Genomic DNA, 21,172 nt, shown 5'->3' on the forward strand with positions numbered 1-21,172 from the left:
CGGGACCACCAGCACCGCCACGAGAAACCTCCGACTTCGACTTCTAGTCCGAAGTCTGGGAGTGAATAACCTGCTGGTGGCTAGTTGGGTTTGTGTTGGTGTTGACGGCGTTGGTAACAGATGCCAACGGCTTGTTAGAAATGCCGACCGATCCAACCGCAGCCGGAATCCTGCTATCGCTGCTGCCGCTGTCATTGCTGTTGCCGTTGCCGCCGGAACCCCTGCCACGGTAACGAGACGGGACTTGAAACTTACCACCAGAACCACCACTAGCCCCAGCGGCAACACCAGCACCAGCAGCAACACCACCACGAATTGGGGTCATCTTGAGCGTCTTGACAGATCCGGTCGGGTTCCACGTCGGAAACAGCAACTGCCCAGCCCCGCCAGCACCACCATCAACCGCACCGACCGGGTGTGACCAGCGCTGCGGCATGGTCTCCTCGGTCGGCTCGGCGATATGTGTACCGTCTGGTAGTGTCAGTACGATCCTTGGGATCGAGATTGAGTTCACCTTCGCCGGCTTCTGGGCTTGGTGGAGGAGGAGATGCTGGAGCTGGTGGAACTTCTTCAGTATCTGCGAGCGGATACCTTGCTGGTGTGGGGCGCGCGGCTGCAGATGTGGGTGGACGTTTTGGCTGTTCGCTCCGTCCTGAATACGGTATTCCATGTGTTGCTGGGGTGTGGGGCGGTCGGCGAGGGATGGGAGTGGGGAGAGCTCGAGGGGCGAGGAGAGCTCGAGGTGCGGCGAGGAGGAGGAGTCGTGGGGAAGGAGGGACTTAAAGATGTTGGCGATACAACTCATCTTTGCTTGCGTACGTATTCAACGGTTGGGTTGGGTCTGGTAATAGTGGTGTTGGGTGCCAATATAGGTGTGAGTGCGGATTTTGGCGGTGGTTTAAGGTGGTGATATGCCGATAGTTGCCGACTTATGGTGGTGGTGGAGTAAAGAGGAAAGAAAGGAAGGAAGGAATGTGGTGAACACGAGATTATATTGAGCGTCACGCCGAGTGTTTGGAGTTTGTCGTTGTAGGATTCGTAGGATTCGTGGGAAGTCGTTGGTGGGGTTGTGACGCCCATGGAAGAGTCGTGGACCGTGAAGAGTAGCCATGGTAGAGTCGTGGACCGTGAAGGAGTCGTGGACCGTGAAGTAGCCATGGCAGAGTCGTGAACCGTGTCCGAGGCGAGATGGAGTCGTTGGTGATAATTAAGTCGAGGACCGCAAAGTGGGCCATGGTAGTGCTCAACCGTGTCCCGAGTAACGGACGGTTCAACACGGCAGCGAGAACGGAAACACTGGAAGGAAAACATTTCTGGCCCGACTTCGTACCAAAATGAAGATCGTAGATAGGTAGAAGACAAAATTGATTGAACCAAGGAGAAAATTGAGAAATCGCAATCTAAGCATCGCTATCGTATCCGGTATTTCGTATCCCATATCGCAGCTCTTCTACCGCGCCATCACCCTCTCTCTATTCCTATCCCTGACCCTCTCCTCCTCGTCCCTCTCGTTCTCCTCGTCCCTCTCGTTCTCCTCGGCCCAAGGCGAGTGACCCACCATCAACGGCGTGCGCTCACTCGCCCTGTGGCCATTCCGTGGCTCACGGGGGATATGCTCCTCCTCGTCCAAGGACTCATCATCCGCCTCCTCCTCCTCGACGCGGCCAGCCTCCGATATCCTAGCGCGGCTCGCCGACTTGGCCGCGCGCGCGAGTTCCTCGGTGTGACGTTGAATAGCGATCAACGCGACGACCTATCATTATTCTCCGTCAATACCCGACTCCCCGAGTACACAAGTCTTGAATGCCTGCGACCAACCTTAAAAACCGCAAGCAGCGCAAAAATCGCAAACAGCATCTCACCAGTGCTAGCGCCCGCCTGCATCCACGGGACGGAGCACGCCTTTGTCCTTCCGGTCGCATCACTGCACGAGGTGACATTCCTCGGCGGGAACGGATATGCCATGTGGGTGACGGTGCGGTAACCGCAGCAGCTGAGATTATCCTGGATGCCGCGGATGGTCTCGCCCTCCTTCGCGCGGAACAGCTCGTTCCACCGCCGCTCGAAGCGGCACGACGACAGCGGCGTCGCGAACAGCATCGACGACAGCGTCAGCACGATGGTCTCGACGAACAGCAGCAGCACGAGAGGGAGCGTGGTGACCATCTTCGTCACCGCTGTAGGCACCGCGTGCAGGAGCGCGTGCCCGAAAATTAGAAAGTTGAGCAGCGGCAGAACGATACCCAGCAGTGGCAACAACAGCGAGATGGGGAGCTGCAGCCGGACGCTGTTGTACATCGCCAAGATACCGAGAAAGAGGAGCAGGCCGTTGAGCTATGCTCACCATTAGCAAGTCGGCCAGTCGGTCAATCCCCGCCCGGGCGGGAGATAAATACCCCTCCCGCGATAATGATCCACCATCTCTTATTCCGCGACAGTTGAATCCACAGGTCAGGCATCGTCAATGCCTTCTTATGGTGTGTGTAGTAGTTTGCAGCGAGGCTTTCCTACGGAGGAGGAGATGGAAGAGAGTTGAGGACGAAGCGAGGAAAAAAGCGGGGGGCCGAAACCACGGGCGGGCGGACGGGGGGATGCCATTTTTATGAGATTCTTGCGGTTGACCGGTCGTCCCCCATCATTGGTTAGAGGGCCAGAGTTCCTGCGTGGCTACGTGTTTGAGCGGCTGATAATTCCATGGGCCACAGCAATATAGAGTACCTAGAGTATGGTGCTCTGTGTGCATATGCATGAATGTCTTGGACTCTGTTGGATAACAACAATCATGCATGTCACTCGATTGAGCGAGAATCGGGCGGTCCGACAGATTTGTATATAGACCTGAGGCCCAGCGAGGGATATAGAGAGCTCTGAGAAAGGGATTGTTGCAGCGCCAGGCAAAAGCAGAGGCTGAGGGAAGCGAAGGTACTATCTACACCGAGCTCGTTACCAGGACTGCAGACAGACCCTGTACTCTTGATAGGCTGCACGAACCTAGAAGAAACCTAGCTCCCGGATAACGGCTACTAATCAACTAGTGACTTCGAGATCAACTGGGATATGATCGTATCATATTGAAGAAGAACATTATACTGCAGCCATGTCCTGCTTGCAATCTTGCTATTTTGTGTATTAACCTATGTGACTAAGAAGAAATACAATTGCATTCTGGTTTCTATTTCAACCACATGGTGTACTTTTTTTTTGTTCGTAATGTACCCGTAGGTATTCGGCCAATAACATGTTTGTCCAAGAAGCGTGGGGGGTCTCAACAAGGCTGTCTGAGTGAGATGCGATGAATGACATGTCGTTGGTTAGGTGTGATTAGGGTTGCCGGCTAACTACGTTAGGTTATGTTAGGGAATGTCGACCAACTACGGGATGCCAAGACATCTCCCGCCCCACAACAACCACCTACTTCTACCTGTGCCCTCTCTCTACTTTCAACACATCTTCTCTACTTACATCCAACACAACACTACTACATCCTCGATCTACCACGTCCTCCACATCAAATCAGTACGCATATATGAGCGAACATATATCACGTTCACTAACCCCACTATGCGATGCCGGCAAAGCACCCATCATCGCCGGGTCGTTAGATTTAGCTATCGACCTTAGAAAAGCTCCCCCGGTGAAGGTTTGAAGCTTCCTATCCCTCAAATACCGCTTTCAAAGCTAACTGTGGATGGCAACACAGAATAGCGGAGCGGATGGAAATGTGTGAGCCGAAGAGGGAATTATTTCCCTCGGCTCGGGCCCGAAAATCGGGCCCATGTTGGCGGGGCGCCTGTGGGCGTGCCCGCCGACGGGGGAGACAACGCCGCTGCGCAGGTCGCAGCGGGGGGTGTCCTCCCAGAACACACTCGCTCGCGGTGCTGCTGCTCGTGCTGCAGCTGCTGGTGCTGGTGGTTCTGGTGGTAAGTCGTAAGTCCCGTCGCGTTACCGTGGCAGAGGTTCCGGCGGCAACGGCAACCACAGCGGCAGCAGCGATAGCAGGATTCAGGCAGTGATTGGCCCGGTTGGTTCTTCCAGCAAGCCGATGTCATCCGTCACCAACGCCGTCAACACCAACGCAACCAGCCACCAACAGGGTATTCACCCCCAGGCTTCAGGCTAGAAGTCGAAGTCGGGAGATGAAGGTGGAGGTGGGCTCGATCCCGATCCCGAGAATCGTGCTCACCACACCAAACGGAGCTAACATGGGCGAGCCAACTGAGGAGCACACGCCGCGGCGGAAGTCACACTCGGTCGGAGCGGTCGCCCATAGTGATAATTTGCAGGTTCTCGGGAAGCATTCGGCCGGCGCAGTCAAGGCCAAGGAAATGACGCTTTCTTGAGAAGATGGAAACATTTCCATCATTTCGGTCCGAGGACCGAGCTCCCGACACCCAACGGGATCGACAAGGAAGATGCCAACAACGGACAACTGTCCCTTGTTTTCCGCCGCCAGCACCAGCGCTGGCGGCCAGGATCCTCTGCAAGTCTGCAACAACCGGAATATATCAACACCAATATTGCGACACCGATATCCACAACTATTATACCACCTCCCCCTATACCAACCGTCACATGGCTATGCAAGCCAAGATGTGTTGCCTCACTGGCGCCCTCAAGTCCTTCCTCCTCCCCAACGAGCCCTCCTCGCCGTCTCTCGAGCTCTCCCCACTCCCCTCACTCGCCTAGCGCCCCATACCCCAGCAACACATGGAGTACCGTATGCATGGTGGAGCCAACACCGAAGACGCCAACCGCCTATTGTCCACCACCACCCACCATCTGGGTATCCGCTCCAAGATATTGAGCAAGCTTCACAAGCTCCACCATCTCCTCCTCCATCAAGGCCAGAAGCCGAAGGTGAATTCGATCGCGATCCCAAGGATCGTACTAACCAGACTAGACGGCACGAACATCGCCGAGCCGACTGAGGAGCCCATGCCGCAGCGCAGGTCACACCCGGTCGGTGCGGTCGATGCTTCCGAGAAGTCGCTTGCTCGCGATGGTGGTGCTAGTGGTGCTGGACAATTGCTGTTTCCGACGTGGCACCCGGCCGGAGCCGTCAAGGCTCCCGAGGAGACCAGCGCTCCCGAGGGGACCGACGCTTCCGAGGGCACCAGCTCTCGTGGTGAAGATACCCGCGAGAAATTGTCTCGCGAAGATGGAAATATTTCCATCAGTTCGGTCCGAGGACCGAGCGCCCGACACCCAACGGGACCCATAAAGAGGACTACAAGGGACGACTGTCCCTTGTTTTCCGCCGCCGCCGGTGCTGGAAACCAATCTTCTCTGCTATCTCACACCACACACCAGACGGGCATTCGCCCCGTGGTGTTGGTACATCCGTTCTTCTCACGCATCCGGATAAGGCCAATGGCCGCCTATCTGACGGTCATCATCTCATTCCGGGTGTGGGTACGCATGTTGCACTCTTGAGTGGGCTTGAAGTACAGTACGCCTTCGCCACTCGGCCGGCAGTCAAGTCCCTCACGATTCGGATCCTCGCTAGAGGTCCGAAGGCAGAAAAACTGGGAGCCGAAGAGGGAATTATTTCCCTCGGCTCGGGCCCGAAAATCGGGCCCAAGACCCCCGGCGGGGCGCCTGTGGGCGTGCCCGCCAACGGAGGGGGCCAGCCGGCTGCGCAGGTCGCGGCCGGCTGGAGCGGTGAAGGCGCTTCACAAGACGCTCGCTCATGGTGGTACTGGTGCTGCTGGAGCTGTTGGTCGTACTGGTTCTGCTAATTCTGCTGGAGCTGCTGCTGGTGAGTTGACCATCCCATGGCGATATCACCCCGGAAGTCTTACCAGCGGCGGTGGTAGGATTCCGGCTGTGGTTGGCCCGGTTGGTTCTGCTACCAGGCACGCCGAGCGCATCGAGAGCACCAGAGGCCGCCACCACGTCGAGCGCAGCATGGTCCGCCAGGCAGTGAGCTCCGGGCGCCCCCTTACGCTGGTCGATATCATCGCGGCTCGCCAGGCCGAGAGAGACATGGCCCTCAACATCAAGCCCGACGAGCGCAGCATGTCCCCAAGGATTCCAGCTGTGGTTGGCTCCGTTGGCGGTTCCAGCAGGCACTTCATGGCGACCAAGCCCGACAAGAGCATGTCCGCCAGGTCAGAGAGCAGCATGATCTGCCAGCCCGGAAGCTACATGCGTCCGATGACTCTGATCGAGACCATTGACGCCCGTCAGGCTGAGAACAGCAGCAAACCGAGTGGAGCATAGCCCGCAAGGGGCGAGAGCTCCGAGAGTGTCGGACATCCGATGACACTCATCCAGAGAATAGAGATCATGGAGGCTCGCAAAGCACAGAGCGCCAGACATCCTATGGCCCCTATCGGGAATATCGAGCCCGGCTATGGCTCAGATCACCAAGTGTCACACGCTAGATGGAAGCAAGGCCACCTGGCGCTCCCTGGCAAGGAGCGTTAGGAAGACGACGAACGGACGATGGAAATATTTCCATCAGTTCGGTCCGAGGACCGAGCTCCCGACACCCAACGGGATCCATGCAGATGGGGCGACCGCCCCTTGTTGTTCGCCGTCGCTGGTGCTGTCAACCAGGGTCCTCTGCTATCTCACACCACACACCAGGCGGGCATTCGCCCCCTGGTGTTGGAGCAGAGGAACTGGGAACCGTCGGAGTTGTGCTCGATCTGAGATCGACTTCACAACTCCGACGGGACGCACGTGGACGAGTATGTCCCGCCGGGCCGAGAGCCCTAGGCGCCCGATGACCCTCATTGAGAGTATGGAGATGATGGAGGCCCAGAAGGCTGAGAACTTAAGGCATCCTATGACCCCTATCGGGAATATCGAGTCCGGCAACGGCCGCGACCACCAAATTTCGCACGCTCGCTGGAAGCAAGCCCACCTAGCGCTCCCTGGCAAGGAGGGGTAAGGAGGCGTTCCGTGCTGGACGACGAGCGGAAGACGGAGACTCGCAAGCTTTTTGTCGGTTGGGAGAACTCACTCACTAAAAATCTCGAAAAATCCGGTGGATGCTATATTCTGTAGTTAGGTATGTTCTGAGATGGGTTGTATGTTCTGCGATGGATTGAGTACTAAATTCTGCTTTAGTTCCTTCTTTCCACCTGTATCGATAATTGCTTGCTTGGAGTATCTCTACTTTAGCTTGGTTTATGAGAAACGGGAGATAACGTAACCCACTCGTCAAACAATTTGGTGGATGCTTTGTTCTGGTTATCTATGAGATGTGGTTGGATATGTCGTATGCTCTGCGATGAATGCAATGAAGGAGTGATGTGGTTGAATAGCCGACATACGGCTGGCTAGAATTACATAAACTTTCTAGTATACAAATATTGGTTGTAACATACGAACCTCTCACTGTTAATCAACTTCCGTTTTGACGTTTTGCTACTCGCTACCTACTTGTCATATGATGTCTTTTCAACACTGTATTGTTCAGCGATTCTTCATGCAGCATGATTTGCGGTCCAGGTGGGCAAAGCCCCCGCCGTAGCGGAAACCGGATGTAGTGGAAGATTCTCGGGGGTGAATTTCAAAAGGAGACAGGGCAGCAAGTATAACGGCGCAATTGAGGAGTCTAGCAGACCGCGGGAAAGAGGTAAGAAGAAGAAGCCGAAGCAACGGCGGGGCATATGGAAGTACATATTCGAGCTGTCCGTGGAAGTAAAGTAGATATGCCCAACTAAATACATACTGCGCCGTCTCGGTGACACGAATATAGCACAGCATAAATCGGTTTCACCGGAAGGCGGGAGTCGGACCGTGGCCGAACCGGGCCGGACGCGGACACGGACACGATGGGAGCGGAAAGGAGGGGGGGTCTGGGGAAGAAAGGCGGACGAAGTCGAAGGACTCCCGTCTCCTCTCCACGGCACTAGGTAGGCAGATGCTTGTCTTTCCCATATCCTCTGGCTTTGTGCGGATGATCACGAAGATTCTCACGAAGATGCTTCCTCTTCGCCAGATCTATGGAGCCGGTCAACGAGCTGAGGAATCGCGAGGAGGAGGAGAAGTGCTGTTATGTACCGCATGTCAAGAAACTCGGTCATCCCAGCCCTCGTGCAAACGTATCCACAACGCAGCCATCGATATGCCGGTTTCTGTTGCGGCCGAGTCGGAGTGAGCAAGAGAGGGTTTATCTGCTTCCTTTCCTGGTATGTACATACTTATGTACTCTTGGTGAGACTTGGCGGTGTAGCCTGTAGGTAGTATCCTGCACTCGTGCGAGCTCTGACGGACGGAAGGAGTATGTAGATAGTTGCATCTGATTACCGTTCGTTCTGTGGGAGTGGAGTAGTTAGATTAAAGCTCGCTGCCTTGGGATGACCATGCAGCTACGCCTCCCGCTGCTGACTGCTCACCGGGTCATGCTAATCGGGTTGGAACTGGGCTTCTCGGGAGTATGCTTATCCGAGTCGTTTGATTACTATTCGCTCCCTAAATGAATACGAGCCCTACTTATGTATGTCCATATCCACACCCGCCAATGCAGAGGATATATGCCAACCTCCATCGCTAGCGAAACAAAACAATCCACAACTGCCGTAGATCCGGAAGGAACCGGGAACGTATGTCGGTACGGAACGGTTCTCACAAGCCCTCACTCGTTCCACTACGCCCACCTCGCCAACCCCCCGGACGCGGCCCGAGTTCCCGGTTGTGAGGAGTATATTTAGCGTGGCCCGTACGATGAATGGACCGATGCCCTAGCTGCGCTTACATGTATGTATGTACTACATAGTGTAGGTAAGTACCTGGGCATGTGGTCCGCATGATATATATCGCTGCCGTCCCCCGCCAATTCTTGCTGTAGGAGTAGAGTAGGACGCTATCTGCCGGGGCTTGGTAGCTCGATAGCTCGATCAGCTCACCTTAAGTTTAATTCGGGCACGGGCCAATCTTTCCCCGCCGCCCGGTGAGCGGGAAAGAGTGAGAGAGAGAAATAAAATACCTGCTTTCATTCAACGTCGTAGCTGCTGTTATACTGATCGGTGTCAGCTATATACTCTAGAGGGAGCCTGTTGCAGCCTCGGCTTCGGCCTGCTTATCGGTGGGCAGGTAGCACACACACGCCCGGTCCTAAGCCTACACGCTGAGACCTATGTGTGCAAGGGCCGACCTCAACCTATAGCCTGGGCGCTGCGCGCAAGGGCCGACCTTCTCTAGGCATCAACCTCATCAGTAGGGACGTTCTGCAGACTCCACGCACCACAACTACAACTATCCAGGGGTATCAGATGGGGTTAGCTGGTTGGTGAAAAGTGGGAGGTTTTGCAAACCCCAAACTGCGAACTGGAACTACAACTACAACTACAAAACACGAAATCAAACTATGGAATGGTGGTGCGGCCGTGCCCATTGAGCGATACTGCAAGAGACAAGCGTTGGAGACAGTGACATGGTTTGTACCCTGTCTTTGACGCTTTCATCCAATCAGCGTGTTTGTTATGATCCAGATTAAATCGAGCTAACTCGCGCTACTCACGAACTTCAGTAGTTGTTGGTAGCGTCGCCGACCCATGTCCACACGATAGCTAGCCTGGTGACCTTCCTCCATTAAGTAGGACCCCTATCCGTTGCTGTGGTGATAGTTGTAGTTGTGGTGCGCGGAGGGGTCGCAGAACGTCCCTAGTGTATGTAGCTTCGTCTACATCCGCGATGCCGAGCCCACGAGAGCAATGCTGCCTGAAGTACCGATGCGCACAGTAGGTATTAAACTGCATGACCATTGCATATAGCCAGCCGAGCGGGCCGGTAAACGTTAGATTATGCACAGCTGAGTCAAGTACCAAGGTAGGCAATATATCTCCCCCTCGTATTGACAGCTCACGACGTCTACCGGGGCGTCTTGGAAGTTAGAAGCTGTCGTCGAGGGGGTATATCTACCCCGTCTAGTCTCCCAGAAGGACAACTCCTCACCACCGCCATACATCGGTCTACTCCTCCTCCTCACCACTATCCACCCACTCCAACTACACACCGCCACCATGCAGTCAATCAGCACCCTCCTCCTCCTCCTCCTCCCCCTAGCGCTCGCACTCCCGTCGCCACAGGATGCGTCAACAGTCGAGCCGAACGCGTGCACGACGACATGCGCCAGCGACTTCGCCTGCGTCGACTCGTACCCGGAGTCGTGCATCTGCTGGAACCAAGTGATCGCCGACTGCGCGGCGAAGTGCGGTCAGGCCCCGGCGCCGACGGCAGACGACTGCAGCGTCAAGCGGGCTGTCGGGTGCCAGTCGAATTGTGTGGGCAAATACGCGTGCCTCCAGGTCTGGCCGCAGAGCTGCTACTGCGAGAACGCCATCAAGACCCAGTGTGCGGCCGAATGCGGAGGCACGCCGACGCTGGCTACTTGCCCGCCGCTGGCTGCCGAGTCATAGGCTGGCTCGCGTTTTGGATTGGGGGTGCGCCGTTGCGTTTCAGTGCTGGTTGTTTCCGAGGTATCCACTCTACCGGAAAATCTGGGGAAAGTTGGGTTTATGGTTATTGGGATGGATGGATGGCATTGCTGCGGGGAACATGTGGAAGGAAAGGGAAAAAACAATGTATGTAATCAAAATAAGCTTGTCGCCTGGGTATCCCCCCCTTGGGTCTGCGGGGGGATGGTTTCAAAGATATTGGATGTTGGTGCATTCTCATGAAATATGATTCGTTGTGATTCGGCCTCGGTATCTTCTTCTTGGTGGTGGTGGTGGTGCGGGTACAGTGGACAGGGCCGAAAGTAACAATGCATAGTAGGATAAACTTCGGGGCCCCGGTCAGAACGCATCCCCCCCAGACGCGCGTGAGATCTCATCTCATCCCCCATCTGAATATGCCGTGCCTGTCCGGTCCGATCACAGCCCATCACCTGCAGTTGTCAGCCTCCATTCGACATGCATGCTGACGGGAGACGGAGACGGAGACGGAGATAAGTCCAGTCCAGTCGCAACTACCGAACACCGAGCGCCGAGCGCCGAGCGGACAAAAGCAGGCTGACGAATCCAATCCAATCCAGGCGGCGCAGAAGTAAGCACAAAGCACACGCGCGCACCCACTCTCGAGCAAGCGCATACCTACTCTACCTACATACCTAGCCAAGTTGCCAAGTTGCCAAGTACTCTCATACCCATAGTTACCCAGCATGTATTGTGTTGTGTTGTAGTTTTCGGTCGGTCAGTCGGTCAGTCGGTCGTGTGGACTCCGGCCGTCCGTCCCTCCGTTCGTAAGCGCCTATGTGTGTCTCTGTGTCTCTGTGTGTGTGTGCTCGCGGGGGGAAGGCCCTCGAGCCTCGAGGAGAACACCCACTAACCAAAGGTGCCAAGGCTGGAGCCTGGGCGAGACCAGGCGAGACGGGAGCTCAGCGCGATGCGTGCCTTTCCTGCCTTACCTGCCTTTCCTACCGCTCCGAGCTCAGAGCTGAGAGCTCAAAGCTCAGAGATCACAGCCGTCGGCGTTTCGTTCCGGTCGGTGGGCAGCTGCCAAGGTGCGGGTAGGTGCCTAATTAAGCGGCATGCGACTCGCGAGACCGTTAACCGTGGCTACATAAAGTGGGTAGAATAGATTCTGAGAGGGGCTCATTGGAGCAGGCGTTCGATCGGTGAGTGGGGGAGATGAGGCTTTCCAGCCTGCCTTCGTGCCTTTCCTGCCGTTTAGAGCTCAAAGCTTAGAGCTCGAGCTCACAGCCGTCGGCGTTTCGTTCCGTTCGATGGCAGCTGCCAAGAGGCGGGTATGTAGTTAAGCGACATGCGAGATTGTCGACCGTGGCTAGGGAGTTAGTGAGAGGGGCTCATTGGGGAAGGCAGACGTTCGGTAGGTGGGGGGGAGATGAGGCCAGCCAGCTAGCCAGCCTTCCTGCCTTGCTGCCTTCCTGCGGGTGGAGAAGAGTGCAGTTTGCACTTTCCATGTAGTTATGTATGTATGATTCCATTCAATTCGATTTCATTCCACGTGCCGATGCGCAGAGGATGCTACCTAGAGTACTCTACATACGGTACTCTATCCCTGAGCAGTGGGCACGGAACCGCAAGATGGACGTTGAATGGATGGATCTGACAGCCGTCCGGGGGATTGGTGCTGTTGGATATTGACATGTTTGGATACATGTTATCGGGCCCATGCGACGGCCAAAAGTGCAAAGTGCAAAGTGCAAACATCTCGAATGGAATAATTACACTTGTGTACAAACATCGGACTCATGCCCGTGCCGTGAGTCATGCACCAACATTCGCCCACGCAGCGCGGCGCAGCGATCTCAACTTGAAGCTCAACCTCAACCATTGGTTAAGGGAATCCAACATCAATTCATTGTATTTGTCGCATACCTACACATCTACGGCCTATCTATGGCCTATCCACCGGTAACTACCAGTAGACTGTGACGTCCAACCTCAACCTCAACCTCAACCTCGAGTCCTCAACCGTTGCAATACCGAGTGAGAGCGTGGTGAATACGCACATTAAGCCCCCAGATCGAGTGACAGAGTCGAGACATGTTTCGACTATAGTGCCACCTACACGAGGATGAGATTAGTCGCTCAAACAAACCAAAACCCCTCGTCGATGGATAAATCCCCATTGTCCGATTTTGTATGATACCAACATCGTATCGGACTCACCCGACGCCGCCGCATAAAACTGCCCATCCACGGTCCACCAACACCCGCCCACCCGCACACCCAACACCCGCACGCCCGCCATTCGCCGTTCGCCGTTCACCGTTCGTCCCCCGACCCGTTCCGACCGACAGCGGTTTGCTATGTACCGGTATCATATGTAGAGTATGTAGAGTAGAGCACCAACACGACCCGCTCCGCTCGCGGATAGACATGCTTGCTTGCTACTCTCACCACTCTACCCACCCACCCACCTATCATAGGTAGCCTCCGCCCTCGCCCTCGCCATCCGCCATCCGCGCCGCATACGTGCGTGCGTGCCAGCGTGCGTGTGTGCGTGTGAGCAGTAACCAATTTTTATTTTATTTTACCAATTCGATTCGATTGAGGAGCTTGGGCCTCCTCCTGCTATGTACCTCTGGAGCCTGGAGTTATATGTGGTAGTTATTACCGCGCAGCGCACACGATCCAGATTCCAGAGTTCTCAGTTAGTCGCGTCGTCGCGCTCCAGCCCCGAATCATGTGTAGAGTATGACAATGGTAAGAATACTCTACAGAACCCCATGCGACGATGACGCCAGCTGGGTAGATTGGACTGGATTGGATTGGGCTGGATTTGGATTGCCCCCAACTGTTTTTTGTTTTGTTTTGTTTGTTTTGTTTATGGGCGGCAGGCACAGCTTCTAGAGTACACACGATGACATCGCGTGGGCGTCTGTTGGGGTTCACTCTTCACTCCTGTCCGGCTGCCCCCCCGTTAACTGGAGGGCCCAGGCGCGGGTGCGTGGGGGGTCGGGGGTCGGGGGTCGGGGAGGCGGCGCGCGGATGGGTAATCAAGACACTGCTTCATCTTCAGCTTCATTCGTCTTCCCGTCTCTCTCTCTCTCTCTCGGGGGAAGGGGGCGAAACGGCAGCCCCACTCGCTCGTCGCTCATTCGTCCCGACATGGTAGGGAAGGGACGGGAAGGGAAGGGAAGGGAAGGGAAGGGACGGGAAGGGAAGGAACGGGCCGGCGAGGCGAACCCTTCCATCCATCCATCCATCCACCCGTCCATACCAGATGATAAGCGACTCGTTGGCACATCGCACCTCGCACATCCGCGCGGAAGAAAGTGCCGGCGGCGGCGAAAGAAGAAGCGGAAGAAGAATGAGAAGAAGATTGGAATCTGCCGGTAGGTAGTACTCTACTCTAGGTGACAGAGAGAGATCCCCGGCTGGTGCTGATTGTTCCTTCCCCCCCTCCCCCCTCCCCCTTCTGCTGCTTCTGCGTTTTGTTCCAAACCCACGCACAGCTAGCCAGTGATCAGTGCTCACTGGCTGGCTGGCTGGCCGGCCGCCGGCACGGTAAGAGATCTTATCTCCTCCCCCCCTTCATGCTTACAGCGATCGCGGCGACATCTGGTTTTTGTTTTTCTGTTTTGTTTTTGTTTTGTTTGCCATACCGTCCCGTTCCACGTGACGGCGGGTTGTCGTCTCTCACACGTGGTCTCTTCTTTACATATCGCCTCAATCGCTGTCAATTCACACAATGATTTCTTACTCAGAGTAGAGATCAAAAGCACACGGGAGGAGAGGTAGGGAAGGGAAAGGAGGGTTTGTATGATTACCCCCTCCAGCAGCCAGCTCCTCCTCTCCCATGCAGCGGCTCCACATGCTCCCTCCCTCACACCCTCCCACCATGGCCAAATTATGATTGCGAGTACTCTCAAGTAAGTACACACGATACCTGAAACGGAGAGCCCACACAAGAGCGCACACACGTACTCAGCGCCAAGGAACCATCTCGAATTCTCTTTTTGGCGTAGCACTCTCGAGCGCATGGCATGGCAAAGGCATGGCATTTGTTGTTTTTGTTTTTTTTGGAAGCTGAAGGGACGCGGGAACGGCTGGCTGGCTGGGCTGCTCGGACAAAGCTTCCGGGCCGTATAAATGGGTGTGTTCACCCTCGGCTCACGATACAGATACATACCCGATACACGATAGATACACGACACAGCTATAGGGCGCAGGGCGCATGTCATGTCATCGGCGGCGGCGGCACGTTTGTGCAACTCGAGCAATAGTCACTCTATGTAATTACGGCCAGCCGAGGAGCACATTCCGCCGTGATCGTGACCGGTGAGCGCGGGACGGCCGAGGCCATATAGGTACGACACCATGACACCACGTCCGACTGAACGGACGAGCTGTGCGGCAAAAAACACGCGGGCGTGACGCGTCCATCGCATCGCCTCGTTCGGACTCCCGCAAGATTGCCAATAACTAAGCGCACCTGCCGCCTGCCTGTCGCCTCCTTGAGGCGTCCTCGGCTGCTTCTTTCCTTCCTTCCTGTTGAATGTTCAGTCCGCTGTCGTTATTGTTGTTGTTGTTGACACTACACACCACCGGAATCGCTTGCGACTAGGCGACTGGCTGGCGATAGATGGCCGGTTTCATGAGCGAGTGTTGAACCGGCGGCGGCAAAAAGCCCATCGATCCCACCGGTATGATATGTAATTCGAGAGTGTCGTGGAGAACGAGCGGCCACCGGCCACCGGCCAGGAGCAGAAGCGTCACGTTTTTCCGGTTTAAGGAGGTTGAGTTGAGTTCTCCAGAGTCTACATACCAAGTACCCAGCTGCTGCTGCAGCAGGGGGCGGGGGTAGCATATGTACATACCGTACATAGGTGGCCAGCGGTGAGAGCGGCGATGGCGAAATTCTAGGTGCATGATATAGAGTAGAGTAGAGTAGAGGGAGCAGAAGTTAGATACCCATCTACAGTACTTACTCCGAGTGCGGCGATGCGGTGGGGAAGTAGAGTAGGTATCGACTTGCCCTTTGTCGAAGGCCGCATAGGTATTTAGGTGGCGGAGGGGAGACATGTGACCTCGATCGATACGAGGTAGGTATAATACATAGAGTATGCGGCTGGCGGGGCGTTTCACGAGCTCGAGAGGTGGGGGGGGGGGGGGGAGGATTTTTTTGGGGACTGCTCCGGAGCCGGACGGACGAGTAACGGTGACGGTGACGGTAACTGTAACTGTAAATCTGCAACTGCAACTGCAATTGTAACTGTAACTGTAACTGTATGTAACTGTAACGGTATGTAGCTGTAACTGTAACGCGGGATTCGGACCGGAGTGTTCATTGGATGGGGATTGGCGGACGAGGAGCGGGTGACGAGTCGTATGTGTCTGTGTAGCTACCGAGTTCATCTGCGGAAAGCCGTTCGCATTCGGTCATTCACGGCATCATCGGTTTTCGCCTTCAGAGATGTGGATGATTGGGGGGGGTGGGTGGTTGCATCTTATCTTATCTCTCGCCCATGTGCGCGCGTTGCGTCTCTACTGCACTCTATGTACCCTAGTGTACGGCGACTCGAGTGGTCACGCACGAGGGGGGCAGGGGGGTGGGGGATACTCATTGGCGGTCGATGAACTGGCAATGCACCATGCAAATGCAAATGCAAATGCATGCATAGGTACACCGGTTCGGTCTTTTCCCCCGGCGGAAATATATCACGGTGGGGACAGGGGTGACACCCAACCCCATCCATCTCTTCGCCTTTTTTTTTTCTCCCACGAGAGAAAGAGAGGGAGGAGGTGGAGAAGGTGGTGGATGAGGGGGTTGAGGTGGTGGAGAAGCGTACTAGATACAGGTACATACGAATACGCACACGCCGCCCGATGATTTTTTGTCACCGGTTCAAAGGGTGTCGCTTATCGGGTGCGTGTGCGTGTGCACTGTGTGTGCGATATGTGTGTGTGTGTGTGTGTGTGTGTGTGTGAGTGTGTGGAGTCGAGGGATGGAGGGAGTGAGGAGGATGAAGAGGAGGATGAAGACTCTGATAGGTGCCATCCGATGGATAGGTACTTCCTTACTCTGTCTGTGACCGTTTCGGTTTCGGAAGTCCACTGTTCGTTGACGCTGCTTTGTCGTCTGTCTGCGGATAGCCGTGGGTTGTGCGCCCGGGGGGATCATGTACTGTGGTACATACTAATGGTAAACTCTCTTCCCTCTCACCGCAACTCCTTCCTCGTCGCCGACGTCCTCTTGCCGGGTCGACTCTTCACATTCACACTCTTTACACTCTTCATGTGAATCATACATACGGTACTCTACTACCCGGTACAGGTATGTGCGACGGGATACACAGGACACGAACTCCGGCATCACACAGACAGTGACCAGTAAGTAAGTCGTAGTAGCCGTGAGCGGGTACGGAAGGGCGGGAGGGAGGGAGGGAAGGGAAGGAAACACGGGCGGACAGGGTTCGGAATGCGGCAGGCCAAGCTAACTACTAACCGCCTACTTCTTAGTTACTCCAGAGCACACTAACTACACTACACGACACTTCCTCGACTCCCCCCTCCCCTTTGTGTTTGAATTGTCTCTCCATTCCCATTGCGAGCCGCATTCCGGGCCATGCGGTCTTTTTTACTTATATCTCGCACACGTTCCCCGCCCTCCCCCATTCATGATTTATTATTTTTCCTTTTTTTTCCTTTTCTTGTTTTTCGGCTGCGGAAGGGGAAAAGGAAATATCGAGGCACGGGGCGAGGCGGGGCGGGGCGAGGCGGGACAACGCAGAGAGAGAGAGAGAGAGGGAGAGAGCGAGCTGCTGAGCAGTGCGGAGCGCTTCGAGATACTTACCCAAGTACTCACCGAGGACTTATGCTTCGTTGGGGCCACACTCGTATGCTATGCATGTCCTCGATGCATGTCCTCGATGCGCGTGCTGCATACACTTCCTGCAAGTGGGTTGGTTGCCTACGTAAGTAACCAGACTCCAGAGGGTTCTTCTTGCCAAAAAAAGATTATTCCTTTCTTGCCGGTGCGGGGAAGGAGGAGCCCGGATTTTGGCCGCTCGCTGCGGGCAAGCAGCCAGCGGATAGCGGACGGCGGACAGCAGCCAGCGGACAGCAGCCAGCAGACAGCTTGCCTTCTCGCACGAGAACCAGGACGACGCCAGGAGTACCTAGTGGGTGCAGAGGGGGAGGGAGAGAGAGAGGGGCATGTTTCCCTCCAGGCACCAGGACCTGGGACTGGCTTAGGTGGGCCTGAATATCTACTATGCGCGTCGTATGTACCTGAATCTTGCCCTGGATGCTGGAGCCATGGTAATAACTGCTCTACATATAATCCATCGCGCATAGAACGGATGGTAGCTAGCTGAGTGCTAGAGATTCACTCAATCCGCCTGCGGTTCTGTTCCGCGAGTGCATGTTCACTGTTGGGATCGACAGATGCACCGGGAGCGTGAGGCACTTGAATCCTTCTCCCTTGATGGAAGGATGGATGGATGGAAGGATGGATGGGAAGATGGGAAGATGGCGGATGATCTCGTCCGGCTCCATCGCCAGAGCTTTGGCCATCCGGTGGATGGAGGTGCTATCCACTTACCGCCTCGTGCCTCCCGGCTACGGAGGGAGTGGGTGCAAGTGTTATCCGCTTACTGCTTCCTGCCTCCCGGCCACGGAGGGACGTGGCACTGCGCTTGATCGTCGTCTTCCTTCTATTCCTTCTGGTGAAGAGGCCGAGCCGATTCGACGGTCACCTGATTCGGCGCTCATGGACACATATGTACTTTTTATGGAGGGAAGGCCCCGTACCAGTGCAGTATAGCGCCGTATACACCTACTCACTTGGCTGTGGCACGGATCGACCATGATATCATCTCTTGCGATGTGAAATAGGATGGATGGATTCCGTCCACGGTGCGGCGCAGGTACCTATCATACATATGACAGACTTCCTCTAAAGTGGCCGAGTGCATGTGGGCCTGGCTTTGAGAGGGATGGGATAGAACACTTGATGCGGTTAGAGAAAACTCGAGATGAACTTTTTCTTCCTGTGATGTGATGAGCGTGAGATGTGAAGGCGAGTACGGTAGGGAGAGTACGTATGTAGGTAGGTGGAGCAGGTATGTATCAACGGTATGTGTCTATGTAGCGCATGGCATGGGGAGTTTAGCCGGGCAGGTAGGGTGAGGAGAGAAGTGCACCCGGCGCGGATATCGATGGTTATCGATGGACGAGCAAAGCGCGGATGTTGGCTACCTACCTGCTTGAGGGAGGAAGGATCGGAGCGAGAGACAGCGGCCATCGGCAAGCTCGGGCTGAGCCCGTAAACGCAAGCCTGGTCTCTGGTGGAGAGTGTTGAGTGTAGAGTGTACCTAAGTGGGGCCATCATCATTGGGGGGATTGAAGTATACCTCGAGGTGCTGAGTAGAGTATGCAGAGAGTAACTGCCTTCCCTCCCGGTCACGGTCAGACAGAACTAAGCCAACAACTAACCGCAGCATCTGCCATCCATCCACACATCCATCCATCCATCCATTCGTCATCCCTCATCCTCGTTGGTGCAGCTTCTTTGATTTATTTTTCTTCTTCTTCTTCGTTTCCATCTGTTTGGTTCGCGGCTGTGCTCGGAAAAGAACCGTCCCCGCCCCCCTTACCACCACCAACACCACCTCATTCACCACCAGAAGCAGTCCCGGACTCGCGTCGTATGGTCGACTGTCCTCATATCCGAACAATACAAGCGCTGTTTTCGAGCGCTCGATCGCTTGTCTCGCCCACAGCTACAGTGTGCTAGTGTTTCGGCGGTCGGTCGAGATCGGTTACGTGGGCCATCTATAGTACTATACCATACCCAGGGTTCTCCCGCTTCGTTCCTGTCTTGTCCCTCATCACGACTTCGTCGTCTGCCATCCGCCATCCGCCATCCGCCATATTCGCCCACGCTTCACGAAGCGACGAACACCAAGGACCTCCCCTCTCGAGGATCCAATCGATTACATACACGCCGAGCCCCGACTCGCCCTGACCTGACCTAACCTGAACCTGACCTAACCTGAACCTGACCGACGGAGAGTCGAAGCGATAGACTGCCGAGGAGAGGAGCTTCCTTTGAACTTGGTACGTGCCGCGGCCGGTTCACTTTTCCGTTCACATTTCTTTCCTTTTCTCTTCCGAGTCGCAAGCGGGGCTGTGTTGGATTTGCAAGCCGGCGCGCGCGCGCCATCATTTCGTGTTCGTTTCGGCGCCGCTTTTTTTGTTCGTCACTGGGCCCCATCAAGCGCGCTGTGTTCCCTTTCTCGAGCTCCTCTCCTGGCTGGGTGGTGACTGTGTCGTCGCTGCGCTGGATTGATTGATTGAACTGAAGCGAAAAATAAAAAAGCCCTGAGCCTGAGCCTGAGGGGGAAGTGGCTGTTGTATTACCTATTGATCTTGCGTGCTCACTGCTCTCACACTCTCTGGAGTCGGAAGCCTCGATCTCTCCCACACCTTCCTCACTTTTCCTCCCCTTACTTCCTCACCCATTCATTCTTCTTCTTTTTTTTTAATACTTCCCATCCAGCCTCCGCCATCTCTTTTGCTTTTATCCTGCCATTCTAACTTGCCCACCCCCCCTCCTTCAGTCAAGTCAATACCATTCCCCACATATATCACCACGACTACCCACCACCACCACTACTAAGTACCGGTACCCACCTCCACCTCCACCACCTCCACCACCGCCCACCACCCACAAACGCCACTACCACCCCCATACATCCATCCATCCACTGTCGTCATTGCCACCGTACCGATTCAATCTTGAAGTATGTAATCTGATCCTCCTCATCCTCCCCATCCCCTCGCCGCCCTCTCTCCCGCTTCCGTTCTACACAAGCACGCACCTGAATGGTGGAGTGTAAGTGGAATCAAAAGCCAATTCAAATCTCTTTTCATTTCGGATCCCATTTATTCGCCCCAAAACCCATATTATTGCCGTCCAGTGCAACCGCTCTGCTCCGCTGCCTTTCCCTTCTATTCCCACGCCCTTGCGCCCTCTCGCTTCGATCAAATTCGTCGTGCTCTTGGTTTCTTTCTATCTGCTGTGAGAGGCATGTATGTGCCTGCTCCACATCTTAGGTACATCTGCCTCACTTACTTTAACCCTCTCGGTTGCTGCAATTGCAGGCTGAACTAGACCGACCTTCCCCTTCCCTCTGCACTATTCCCTGGTCCCATTTCACTCCACCCCACACACACTCCCACACCACTCCCACACCACCACTACTACCACCAACTCGCATGTTCGATCCCCCCAACCTAGAGTACTTTACCTACCTTACCACATCCCTTACCATGTCCAAACCCCCCTCCCCCCCCAAACCCGGCCACTCCATTGCTTAGCTGTGTCGTTGTCCCTTCCACCACCCATCATTCCAACTCACCCAACCCAAAAATCTCTCTCTTCTTCCCTTCTGCTCAGACACCCATTCCGCCACCCAAAAATTCATCACATCCCTCACAATAACCCAAATTTCTCACACACAATTCCTCAGACCCTCCTCATCCTCCCACCCCTCTCCCCCCCACCCATTACGCTCTCACAAAAACTCGCTTCAGAGCAAAGCATCGCTTCCAACAACAAAACAAATCCCCATCACACAACATAACAGTCCGATTACCCCCCCCCCCCCCCCCCACCCCTCCAATTCATCACCTCAAAAATACTTCGCAATGCAGTTTCTAATCGCTACTTTTTGAGAATAGCCACCGAATCGGAACAACAACACATCCGCAACTCAGTTGCTTAGCGAATCCGAGTCCTC

General features: G+C 55.1%; 5 protein-coding genes across 5 annotated transcripts; 3 read left to right on the forward strand and 2 right to left on the reverse strand.

Moving 5' to 3' along the window:
• Positions 1–43: 43 nt before the first annotated feature.
• On the reverse strand, positions 44–805 carry BZA05DRAFT_446204 (uncharacterized protein; the record flags this gene model as incomplete). Its single annotated transcript, XM_051487061.1, has 1 exon — positions 44–805. The coding sequence occupies one exon, from the start codon at positions 803–805 to the stop codon at positions 44–46; it is 762 nt and encodes a 253-aa protein (XP_051338213.1).
• A 645-nt stretch (positions 806–1,450) lies between these two features.
• BZA05DRAFT_419830 (uncharacterized protein) lies at positions 1,451–2,298 on the reverse strand (the record flags this gene model as incomplete). Its single annotated transcript, XM_051485609.1, has 2 exons — positions 1,451–1,753; positions 1,819–2,298. The coding sequence occupies 2 exons, from the start codon at positions 2,296–2,298 to the stop codon at positions 1,451–1,453; spliced, it is 783 nt and encodes a 260-aa protein (XP_051338214.1).
• Positions 2,299–4,378: 2,080 nt separating this feature from the next.
• BZA05DRAFT_83731 (uncharacterized protein) lies at positions 4,379–5,574 on the forward strand. Its single transcript, XM_051488698.1, has one exon. The coding sequence runs from the start codon at positions 4,708–4,710 to the stop codon at positions 5,431–5,433; it is 726 nt and encodes a 241-aa protein (XP_051338215.1). The 5' UTR covers positions 4,379–4,707; the 3' UTR covers positions 5,434–5,574.
• Positions 5,575–9,977: 4,403 nt separating this feature from the next.
• On the forward strand, positions 9,978–10,373 carry BZA05DRAFT_419833 (uncharacterized protein; the record flags this gene model as incomplete). The annotated part of the gene is made up of 1 exon (XM_051485610.1): positions 9,978–10,373. The coding sequence occupies one exon, from the start codon at positions 9,978–9,980 to the stop codon at positions 10,371–10,373; it is 396 nt and encodes a 131-aa protein (XP_051338216.1).
• Positions 10,374–16,826: 6,453 nt separating this feature from the next.
• Positions 16,827–18,065, forward strand: BZA05DRAFT_83807 (uncharacterized protein). Its single transcript, XM_051488699.1, has one exon. It carries the CDS (start codon positions 17,045–17,047, stop codon positions 17,741–17,743), a length of 699 nt encoding a protein of 232 aa, XP_051338217.1. The 5' UTR covers positions 16,827–17,044; the 3' UTR covers positions 17,744–18,065.
• Positions 18,066–21,172: the final 3,107 nt, after the last annotated feature.

This window comes from Tricharina praecox, assembly GCF_024521635.1.
Source record: "Tricharina praecox strain CBS 144465 chromosome Unknown BZA05scaffold_17, whole genome shotgun sequence".
Classification (NCBI taxonomy): Eukaryota; Fungi; Ascomycota; class Pezizomycetes; order Pezizales; family Pyronemataceae; genus Tricharina; species Tricharina praecox.